The sequence below is a fragment of the Ochotona curzoniae genome, unplaced genomic scaffold (assembly GCF_017591425.1).
Source record: "Ochotona curzoniae isolate NIBS_2020 unplaced genomic scaffold, NIBS_Ocur_1.0 contig_4516, whole genome shotgun sequence".
NCBI classification, from domain to species: Eukaryota; Metazoa; Chordata; class Mammalia; order Lagomorpha; family Ochotonidae; genus Ochotona; species Ochotona curzoniae.
This window is the reverse complement of record NW_024466313.1, coordinates 4,986,422-4,997,876: the sequence shown is the minus strand read 5'-3', so window position 1 is coordinate 4,997,876 and position 11,455 is coordinate 4,986,422. Positions and strand designations below refer to the sequence as shown.

The 11,455-nt window shown below is 52.2% G+C and overlaps 1 protein-coding gene across 1 annotated transcript; it reads left to right on the top strand.

The window, feature by feature from the left end:
• Positions 1-2,309: 2,309 nt before the first annotated feature.
• S100B (S100 calcium binding protein B) lies at positions 2,310-7,521 on the top strand. The gene is made up of 3 exons (XM_040986599.1): positions 2,310-2,402; positions 5,813-5,959; positions 6,950-7,521. The coding sequence occupies exons 2-3, from the start codon at positions 5,822-5,824 to the stop codon at positions 7,088-7,090; spliced, it is 279 nt and encodes a 92-aa protein (XP_040842533.1). The 5' UTR covers positions 2,310-2,402; positions 5,813-5,821; the 3' UTR covers positions 7,091-7,521.
• Positions 7,522-11,455: the final 3,934 nt, after the last annotated feature.

Genomic DNA, 11,455 nt, shown 5'->3' with positions numbered 1-11,455 from the left:
TACCTATGTACTACTCTTGCAGGATTTTTGACTCCGAGTATGGCAGCAACCTCAAATTCTTGTCTCACAGGAAAGAAGAATTTTCATGCGGACACAGTTTAGTTTTAACGCAAGATTTATTAGAAAAGCTGAGAAGAGAAACTCCCATCCTAGTGACGGGAGGGGGTTTTGAGATAGAAAAGACCCTCACCCCCTGCCACAGTGGCAGGAGGAAAAGGACCCCAGTGCTCTGCCATAGAGGCAGGAAGACAAGAATCCGTATTAATGGTGGGGAATGCACCTTTTAAAGGTTTCCCTCAAAGATGTTTCTCCATAAACAAAGAAAATTACTGGTTTCCATGGTTCCTGGCCTGGGGACAAAAGGTCACAGAGATACCAGACATAGGACATTCCAGGCCTTAGGCAGATGTGTATTACTTCTTCCTGCTCTCCTTTCAATGATAAAGAGATCAGCCTGAGGCCTTCCCACAGTGGCCAGAGGAGATGGCCGATACTTCAGGTGGGGAATTGATATGCTAATAGCACCCCTGTCCCTTGGAAGAGATGTGCTCTGGTGAATCCAAGACATGGTGGGGAAATTCTCTTTTACTCGGGGGACCCATAATACCCTAACTGCCTACTACCCACTCTAACTCCTCTCTCACTACCTCCTGCCCCACAACCTACCAAGCTCTGCTTTTTTCTGTCTTTCTTCCTTCCTCTCTTTGTTCCTTCCTTCTTTTCTTTCTTTTTCTTTTTCTTTTTTTTTTTTAACATTTACACAGTTTCATTGGATCCACAGAGAGAAGGAAAGACAGAGAAAGATCCTCCATCAGCTGGTCCACCTCCCAAGTGGCCACAACAGTTGAAGCTGAGGCAATCTAAAGTCAGAAGCCTCCTCTGGGTCTCCCATGCCCATGCAGGGTTCCAAGGCCTTGGACCATCCTTGACTTCCCTACCAGGCCATGAGCAGGGAGCTGGAAGGGCAGTGGAGCAGCTGGGCCCCCCCAGCTCTGCTTTCAATACAGCCCTCGGGAGGTAGCAGTGCTCACTCAAGTGTCATGTCTCTGTCACCCATGGAGGAAGTATGGATGTAGCCCCTGCCCCTGGCTTTGGCCCAGTCCAGCCCTGGCTGCTGCAGGCATTTGGGGGGTGAACCAGCAGATGGACAAGCTTGCTCTGTGTATATCTCTCTCTGACTTTCAAATAGATGAATAGTTATTGAGAGTGAAGAGAACAAAAACCGGCCTCCTGCCACAGCCACTCCTTCTTTGCTCCACAGTGTAGGAGAGCGGCTCCTGTGGGTCAGCCAGAGAGCTGCTGGGGAGGAAGGCAGTGAGAGGGCTAGGCTGGGTCCATGTTGAAGCCGGTCAGACCCTGGCACCCACTGAACACAGTGCTAGGGAGTGAGGACTCCCCAGCTGGTACACCAGGTGTATGGCCATGTTGGTAAGTCCGTGTCTCCATGGTCACAGTGGCTGGAACTGAGCCAATCTGAAGCCAGGAGCTTCTTCCAGGTCTCCCAGGCAGGTGCAGGGTCCCAAGGCTGAACTGAAAGGGAGCCAGCAGGCCTTGATTCTTGGCCGGGCTTCCTCAGGAAACCTCACCACCGTTGTTGGGTCCTATGCCCTAGGGACCCACAGACTAGTTCCCTTGAGGGAAGATGGCGCCAGGAAGTCCAGGCCCAGCGCCACCTTGAGACACACGTGCCTACACCCCTCTGAAGACAGCCTGAGGGGAGGACATGTCCAAAGTTCCATGCAACTATGACAGGCGGTGGCCTGCCAGTTCAGGGAAGGGAGAGCCTGGGGTATAACTGGTGCCAGTCCCTGCAGCTCCAGATGTCTCCAGGGCACTTGTCTAGAGCCAGCCAGGAGAACTGGCAGCTGGCAAGCAGGACAGGCTTCACCATTGAAAAGTAGCCTGCAGCCACTTGGTCTCCCCACTGGACACCAGCCCATGGCCACTTGGTCTCCTGCACTAGTAGGCCTCTCCTTCTTGGCTGTACATGTGCTTTCTTTGAGTCCATCAATCCAGGTCTCTCTCCTCTTCCTGACCCCAACCTCGCCTTTAGAGAAACATCAATATTCATGCAGTAAGTAAAAATGTTTTAGGCACAAAGAGCTGACTCCCCACTTCCTGCCTCCCAGCCGTTTCTCTTCTTAGTCCCCACGTGCTCCTGGCTCCCCAGCAAGCATAGTGGGGGTAGGGAAGCAGCGGGTCAATGCGGCACTGTGTGAGGCCTGGCTGCCCTGCGCCTCCGCCCTCGACTGCCATTGGCTGCCTCGCTGCAGTAGGACCGCACCCACCGCCCGCCCCATCCTCCCTAGGGGAAAGCATAAGAGGCTTGTGTCCCTCAGCTACACTCGGAGGAGGCTGCAGCCCGGGGTTGGATATCAGCAGCAGGAGGTGACCAGGAAGAGGTGAGGATACTTGACTGGGGTGGGGCACGGTGGGAGGACTGGGAACTGAGCGCCACTGCCCAAGGAGTGGCCTCACATGTGTTATCCTGCACCTGCCCCGGGGACCCTGGCCACATCACCAGGAACATGGTGCGCTGGAGATCCAAGAAGCCCCAGCCTAGAGGCTTCCTCCCAGAGCTACCACACACTGCTGCTTCTCTAACTGTGGAGATGCAGGGCTTTGTCTCCGGGGGCTGGGAGTGATGGAGCCCCTAGAGCCAGCTTGGCCTGTCACAGCTCCTCCATGCTTGCCTCCCTCCTTGCTGCTTCTTCTGAAGCCCTGGCTTGGAAGCTGCTTCTTGGTTCTCCGGTGTCCCTGGGGTTGAAGTGCTGAGTTCCCTGGACAACACTCAGAAATCACAAAACGGCTGGGGCTGACAAAGCGGGACCTGTGGTGGGATTTAACTTGCCTGCTCTTGAAGCTCCCTGGGGGAGAGACCTCTCATCGGGGGCCCCTCACAGGCATAATGTGTCTTTCTAAGGAGTTAGGGTCCAAAAGCACTGTGTCCTGACACAAAGTTGAATGCAGATCATTCGCAGCATTCAGAGAAGGAACAGATGTGTCTTCATTTCTCTGAAGCAGTAAGCTGTCAGCCATCAACTGCTTCTGAGCCAAAAGGGTTTAACAGCAAAACCTTCAGATCCGTTTGTAGTGTGGTTTGGGGAGAACGGTGCTTTATTCATCTATTTTAGTTAGAGAGGGACAGACAGATCTTGCAACTACTGGTTCACTTTCCAAATACAGAATCACAGAATTCAATCTGACTCTCCCCTGTGGTAGGTGACAAGCAAGTATGTGACTCCTCATTGTTGCCTTCTGGGGTGCCCACCAGCAGGGAGCCGGGGCTGAGTTTTCCTGTGGCATATTTGCCAATAGGGAGCCAGGGCTGGGCCCTCCTGGGGAACCCACCAGCAGGGAGCCAGGCCTTGGCCCTGCTGGGCCCTCCGGAGGTGCCTGCCAGCAGGGTGCCAGGACTGAACTGGGGCTGGAAGTGGAGCTGGTCCAGACCCAGGCACTCAACAGGGGATGTAACTGTACCAAGCATCTTAACTCCAGGATCCAACACCTGCTCCAAGAAAATTATGTTTTATGGAATCAAATACCTACTCCAAGGAAATTACATTTTATGTAGTTTCATAATATGGAATATTTATTTTATGCCTCCCTTTTTAAAAAAAAAATCATATAAATTTAAACAGAAATAATATAACCACCCTCCCCCAAGTTTTCCAGACCTTGAAAAGGCAGCATCTGGGCCCGGCACGGTGGCGCAAGTGGTTAAGGTCCTCGCCTTGCACGCCCGGGGTCCCATATGGGCGCCGGTTCTAATCCCGGCAGCCCCGCTTCCCATCCAGCTCCCTGCCTGTGGCCTGGGAAAGCAGTCAAGGACCGCCCAAAGCTTTGGGACCCTGCACCCGCGTGGGAGACCCGGAAGAGGCTCCTGGCTTCGGATCGGCATAGCATCAGCCGTTGCGGCTCACTTAGGGAGTGAATCATCGGATGGAAGATCTTCCTCTCTGTCTCTCCTCTCTGTATATCCGCCTTTCCAATAAATAAATAATAAAAATAAATCTTAAAAAAAAAAAAGAAAGAAAAGGCAGCATTAGCATGCACATGCAAGATGAGTGCTTAAGCCAATAGGCTTAACTGAGCCTGGCCCGAAATGTTAAGATTTTAATACATCTAAATGGTCCTATTTGTGATTTATCAGAGTGTTTGCATAGCAAATCACACTGATTATTAGAAGGATGACTTCAACAAAGATTAGGCTAAGATAAAAATCTGTAATCTGAGGTCAGAACTGTGGCATAGTAGGCTAAACCTCCAGCTGTGGTGACAACATTCCATATGGGTACACTTGCGTCCTGGCCGCTCCACTTCAAATCCAGCTCCCTGCTTATGATCTGGGACAGTAGTTGAGGATGGCACAGGTCCTCGGCCCCTGCACCCATGTGGAATACCTGGATAAAACTCCTGGCTCCTGGGCCCGGTGTGGTGGCACAAGTGGTTAAGTCCTCGCCTTGCACGCCCAGGATCCCATATGGGCGCCGGTTCTAGTCCCGGCAGCCCCGCTTCCCTTCCGGCTCCCTGCCTGTGGCCTGGGAAGGCAGTCAAGGACGGCCCAAAGCTTTGGGACCCTGCACCCGTGTGGGAGACCCGGAAGAGGCTCCTGGCATCGGATCGACATAGCATCGGCCGTTGCGCTCACTTGGGGACAGAAGATCTTTCTCTCTGTATCTCCTCTCTGTATATCCGCCTTTCCAATAAAAAAATAATAAAAATAAATCTTTAAAAAAAAAAAACTCCTGGCTCCTGATTGGCTCAGCTCTGGCCATTGCAGCCACTTGGGAAAAATCAGTAGAGATCTTTCTCCTTTTCTCTCCTTCTCTCTGTGGCTCTGCCTTTCAAATAAAAATAAACATCTAAAAAATTCTGCAATCTTACTTCTCTTGGGATATCAGAATCAAAATTCTGAACATTTTATTTCAAATTATTTTTATGATGTGACATGCAACATCAGAATGTTTTTTAACAATATGTAATTTTTAACTTTTCTATGTATTTGAAAGGCGGAGTTATTGAGAGAGATGGAGAGTTTTTTCACTAGCTGGTTCATTCCCTAAGTGGGTATAAATGCCAAGGCTAGACCAGACTGAAACCAGGAGCCAGGAGCCTTTTCACTACCCCAAAAGTCTGCCCCTTAAGTCTTCCCTGCCCCCAAAACTGTGGCAATTCTACTGTACTTATTCACAGATGAATTTTATAGCTGTTTTGTCAGGTTCCTCAGACATAGAGACAATCGCTGACATTTTCATGAGAAGTGATTTAATGTACACGTTAACGCAAAGGAAGACGAGTCGCTACGTGGCACGTTGGGAAGGCCTTTGCCAGGACTTCCTCTGCTTGTTCTCAGACACTGAGTGTCACTGGTACACGAGCCATCTAACTGCGCAGTCCCTGCTTTGTTGCTCATCCCCAAACTGCTTGCTGAGTAATTCTTCCCGCCGGCAGTTGATACTTTGCTGTCCTGTACCCAGCACTTCCCCTTCAGTCTGCAGGGGTGAGGGCAGCCTATGGGAGGGAAGGAGGAACCGCCCTGGATTTGTGCCCAGCTCTCCCTCTGGGAAACATGGAACAGAAGGCACCCCTGTGGGCCACAGGGACATAGAAGGGACATGGAAGGGAGGGAGTGGAGGCGTCCTGATCTAACAAGCAAAGAAGAAAGGGATAACTGTGCACACGTCCCAGGATGCACCTCCAGGTGCCATGCACCTGCTCCGGGGCCACGAGGGACATGCCAGGCCAGTCTGCCCTCCCCGTGTAGATGGCACATTGGATGTCTGTGTGACACGGTGTCTGTTCCTTGCAGGCTCCCAAGATGTCTGAGCTGGAGAAGGCCATGGTGGCCCTCATTGACGTTTTCCATCAGTACTCAGGTCGGGAGGGAGACAAGCACAAGCTGAAGAAGTCGGAGCTGAAGGAGCTCATCAACAATGAGCTTGCCCACTTCCTGGAGGTGAGTCGGCGGCTCAGGACCAACGGCTGGCTTGTCGTCAGTTCCCAGGATGACCGTGCACATCTCATCTTGGCTGGCCTGACACTGATTCTGGTTCTTTCTGGAACCTGCTGGAACCTCTGAATCCCTTGGGTGTGCAGGCTTGCTCCATGGGCCTCTTGTCACCGCCTTGGGCATCAGACACACCAGGAAAAATGCTCCCTCTCATGCTGGTCTTTCTCTAAAACAAAACAAAAAAAACTAAAGATTTAAAAACCACAGTGAGAGAAGAATGGAATGAGGGAAGAAATGCATGACTTATCATGGGCTACATGAACGCAAGAAGAAACTTTGATTTGAGAGGAAATGCTGTAACTAGATGTTTACCATCTACCATGGAGAGAAAGAAGCCACACACTGATTGCTTAGTAACCCAAGGCGGTTAGAGAGCAGTCCTCCATCATTGGGGTTTGCTCATCTAATCTGGGCTGCATTCCTCTTTCCTGGTTTCAGGCTTCTTGTTTTGTGTCTGAGGACATTTCAATTGTTCCTTCAATCTTCTCAAGTTACCCGGTTCCCAGCAGCCATAAAGTTCCAGTTAAGGTTAGGGTTGGATGGAAGAGGAGGCACAAGTCCCAAGGGCTGGTCTTTTGGATTTTGCATTCTGGTTACATTTGTTTGTTTGTTTGTTTTCATTTTTATTATATTTTTGACAATCTTTACATAGTTAATTAGGGTAAAAAGGTTAAAGGGCTATAGGGAAGTGGGTAAGACTGTTATTTCCCTATTGTTTCCTTCACGTATCTGAGGTAAAGGGGGATATGGAGGGAGAAGCCCCAACCAGTCTCCCACCCGCCCCAGGTCCCGGATCTGGGGCATGCTCTGAGATCCTTGCTCAAGTGGGCATTCTGGTTACATTTGAAACAATGTATCAGAGCTGCATTTCATTGGGTTTTTCATGACACTCCATTCCATCTAATCAGGTTGAACAATTTCTCTTCTCTCTCGTAGGAAATCAAAGAGCAGGAGGTTGTTGATAAAGTCATGGAAACGCTGGACAGCGATGGAGACGGCCAATGTGATTTCCAGGAATTTATGGCCTTTGTTGCTATGGTCACCACAGCTTGCCATGAGTTCTTTGAACAAGAGTGAGAGAGAAGGCAGCCAGGCTCTTCCTGGAGCAGAGGTGAGGGAGGCTTAGGGAAGAAGAGAAGCAAGGACTTGCAGGCCGAGTAGGGGCTGGGCTGCCCAGCCCCACTGAAGCTCACTAGGGAGCCTGATCTGCTTGGTGAATGACAGACTGGAAACCTCTTCCAAGAGCTGTTGCACACAGCTCTGTTAGTGCGTCAGCTGCCTGGTCCAAGGCTGCTGGGGAAAGCCCATTCTCAGTCACGAAGCGTGTGTCGACCCTGAGACCCTGAGAATTCTGGCCCAGGAAATGGGAACGACCCAGCATTACTCTGCAGTGTTAGAACGGCTTCAATTGCATCTAAAACCAGGCAGGCTGCACCTGCCACTTGAAAAGCTCGCTGTCTTAGCAATGTCTCAGTGCAAATAAAGCTGAGCATAGTTAGTCTGAATGTGCCATCACTGTGCACGCCAACCTCATTGCCCGCAGTGAGCCACCATCACAAGGGAAACATGCAGTGCAGTGGTTCCCGGTGGAGGCCGAGCCTCACAGGCCCACAAAGTCCTGTGCTTCAGCCTACGGGTGGGCACAGCTGAGGCCCCATCCCCTCCCTGCCCATGCAATCACATAATAAAACACCCGCAGGACGTGGATGCGGAACTGACAGCCAGCACAGGGCTGGGGTGTCCTGCAAGCTGGACCGGGCTCCCAGACCAGGCCTGGCCAGCCGGTCCTGCAGCAGGGAGCTTCCTGCCACCTTGGGGCTCGTGCCTATCCCTGGGAGGGGCTGCAGTCGGCCCAGCACCAGCCTCTGCCCAACCTCCCTGTGGGCAGCCTAAATCCAATGTGGGGGGCTGCAGTGGCCTGGCCTCTCAGGCCAGGGGCCCGTGGTGGGCGGGATCTGGGTTGGAGGGGCTCCTGGGGTGCATACCAGGCTGTCCCCACCTCCCCAGGGCCCCGTGGGAGCCTAGGCAGATTCTCCAGCACAGTTCTGAAGGACGAGTGAAAGTGACTGCCCAGGCTGCAGCCAGACAGAAGTGGCACAGAGCGGTCATTCTGGCTGGACTTGCTGTCCTCACATGGGCTTCTCTCTTCTCATCTTCAGCACCTTGGCGAGGCCTTCAGAGGTGGGTGTAAGTGCATGGGGGAGCACTGCTCACTCGGCAGGACAACTTCAAGAAGGGACCTACACAGAGCAAGAGGGAGGGTCCTGGCACCCAGAGGCTGAGGAAATGGCCACTGCTAAGGATGGGGGAGCGGCTCCTGGTTTCACCGCAGGCCCTCGCCATGGGTAAAACAGGCAAGCAGGATTTAAAGAGAGTGGGAGAGCAGCCTAAGGTCCTTTAAAGAGGAGGGACGGGCTGCAGCCACGGTCCAGAGGACCCTCTGTGGGGCATGGGGTGGTGCCCTGCTCAGATATGCACACACACAGGGGTAGGGGTCCCCGGGCACTCTTATGGCATCTCTATGTGTTGCCTGGCTTTCATGCACTCCCACATCCACTTTCATAGGAAAGTGAGGGTGCTGAGTCAGCTCGCAGGGGGTGCAGAGCCAAGGGCTGGAACTGCAGGAACCCTCACAGCTCTTCTGTTCCCCTTGCCCTGTAGCAGTGTGGGATGAATGTTCTGAACAACTGCTTCTCTGACAGGCCTTTCTAGCTGCTGCCCTGGAATGCTTTGCAGGCCTTTTAGGGGACAGTTTGTTTTCTGGGGAGACACCTGCGTTAGCCCCAAGAGGAAAGTGAATGCCCCACTTCCTGCCAGCAGAATGTCTGAGAAGGAGGCCACGTCTAGGAGGTCACAGGATGGCCAAGTGGCAGGTTGCCAGCAGGGCCCCCCCAACCCGTGAATGCTTCAGAAAGTTCTCTCAATAGGGCAAGGCATGTGGGAGACAGGACCCGGTGGAGAGATGAGGCTGAGCAGCAGGAATGGGGCAAGGTGGGCCAGGGCTTTGGGAGAACCCCACAGGGAGTAGGCATGGGGACAAGCCGCCAGCCTCAGTCCGTGTGTCCCCACTGTGCGAGGATGCCTCTTCCTGGCAGTCAGTGGAACCCAGACCTGCAAGGCCTGCAAAGGTACACAGGCAGGAATCTCCACAAGGGGGCGTTCCTTCCCATGCTGTATCAGGCCTTTTATTTATAGCAAGATACCACACACTGCGTTCCATGATCTAAGGCAATACTGTCAAGTGGTTATTCACAGAAGAGGGAGAGTTACAGAGAGGGGCTCCTGGTCACAGAGTCTTGCTAAGGGCATGTGCAGCCCCACCAAGCCAGCTTGCATGATGGACACAGTCCTGGTTCTGGAGCTTCGGACATGCTGCAGTGCACTTTCAAAGCCAGGCAAGGCGGGCTGGCCAGGCAGGACACTGCTCGCTTCACACAGTCTGGCTCTGGTGCTAGACTTCCTGCTTGGCTGCCCTTTAGACCACAAGAGAGACCAGGGGAGACCAGTGCTTCCTCTGACCCACATGGAGCAAGCCTGCTGGTCGGTGCTTGTACCCCCTCCTTTTACACTGTTGTCAAAATACAGTTTTGGTCAAAACAGCTTGGCTCTTTCCCCCTTGTCAGTCCTACCCAAGGGAGGTTACAAGTTAACTTTCCAAGAATTTGCAGTCAAATAGCACTTTACTGTAACTATATCATCTTATTCAAACTGGCCTCAACGATGTCAAACTAATTCTCTCTCTTAAAATAGCTTAATAATACTTAATAACTTAATAATACTTGCTCATAAATACCTCACATATGCTCTGTATACTCACTCCTGCCCCACCACTCTGCCATACTCTTGGACGAAGGGCTTGGTGTTTGCTTTGGGCCCTACGGGGTCCTGGAGCTGGGCAGCAGTGGAGACTACTGGACTCTGGGAACATGGGAAAGTGAGCAGGGCTGGGTCCCAGGAGGTGAACACACCTCTGGCTCAGCCTGAGGTAGCATCTCCCCTGGGGCCTTTGATTAGACTTTGTCAGGCCCCGGGTGCTCCCTCAAGCTGCAGCTGCTCTGTCAAGAGTGACACGTGTTATAGGAGTGATGAAGAATCCAGACCTCAAATCACCAAAACTCCATTCTCCCTAAAGTTACTGTCTATACTGGCCTCTGTTGAGAGTTTAGTATAGGTGGGTCATTTGGATATACGTAACACTGTTCCCAGGACATACAATATTTTCTACCCAAAAAATTAGCTTGCCACAGATGTGTTGCCTTGACAAGACCATACCAAATGATTCCATGGACGTTAAACAGCCTGCAGGCCAGACATCTGGACCCTTGGCCCTGATCAGACAAGGTATCACACTCCACCTGAGACCCTGACTGACCTACTCCTCCTTGGCCATTTTAGAAGATACTGGCAAATGCCTTTTGACGCATTGAAGGAAGGCTGGCCAGTCCAAGGGAGGCCATGCACACTGTGGGTCAGCCAGATGCCCACACACAAGCTGGCCATGCGCTGCTCACCTCCACTTTAAATTGCAAGGTTCACTGTTGTTAGTCCCCAGGGGATTGGAATCCATGGTTGCTTCTAAGCTCTGTGACTTGCAGCCGAATACCTGCGTTCCTCCACCAGAATTAGCTTGCTCTGTCAGACAAGGGAATTCAGCTTAGGGTTCTGCAGTGATCTCACCAGTTTTGGGGGTGCTCTTTAACAATCTCAGGAGCTACAAGGCCCTATCCTCAACGGGTGGAGCATTGCAAGATTCTGGGCTGCCGTAGTTTCTAATTCACCACCAGAGGACAGTCACCTCCAGGCCTACCTTGCTCCTAATCAAGCAAGCATCCCCTAGTGACCCTCACAGACATCGTTTCTACTTCTGCATTATGTGCATCCCTCGACCGCCCTGGAGTCCGGCTCCAGAGAAACTGGTTCAAGTCCTAGTCCACTGTGCCTACCCCTTTGCCCCAGGAAGAAGCCGCTCCTCACCACGTCTGCTCACCCTCCCCAGGAGGTCCCTCAAACCAGCTACGCTGGCTCCAGCTTGGGAGATGCTGAGTACCCTCCCTGACTCAGCAGGAAAGGCCTCTGTAGACATGACCCACTATCACCTGCCCTGGCTTCCTTTATCCATGGTGGTCAGCACAGGACTGACTTGCCCCGATGCTGGATGGAATGCAGAGGACCCCGTGTGTCTTATAGCCACTCTGGGCACTCAACCTGTGCAGTTTGTGGTCCTGCCCCTGACTAACCCAAGTGTCTAACCACAGAGCAAAGAGGTTGGGAGGTATGACACTTGCTGTGTGGTTTTTCAGATGTCCCATAGCACGTTGAGTAACTTCTCTTCCAGCGTGTTAGATGTTTTTTTTTATTGTTATTAACATTGTATTATGTGATACAGTTTTATAGGCACTGGGGATTCCCCCCACCTCTCCCACATCCCTCCCCCCATAGTGG

Excerpts from the sequence above, each read along its gene's own strand:
- S100B (XM_040986599.1), top strand. The coding sequence starts at position 5,822 with ATGTCTGAGCTGGAGAAGGCCATGGTGGCCCTCATTGACGTTTTCCAT. Across the intron at positions 5,960-6,949 it reads AGCTTGCCCACTTCCTGGAG|GAAATCAAAGAGCAGGAGGT; the intron begins GTGAGTCGGCGG and ends TCTCTCTCGTAG.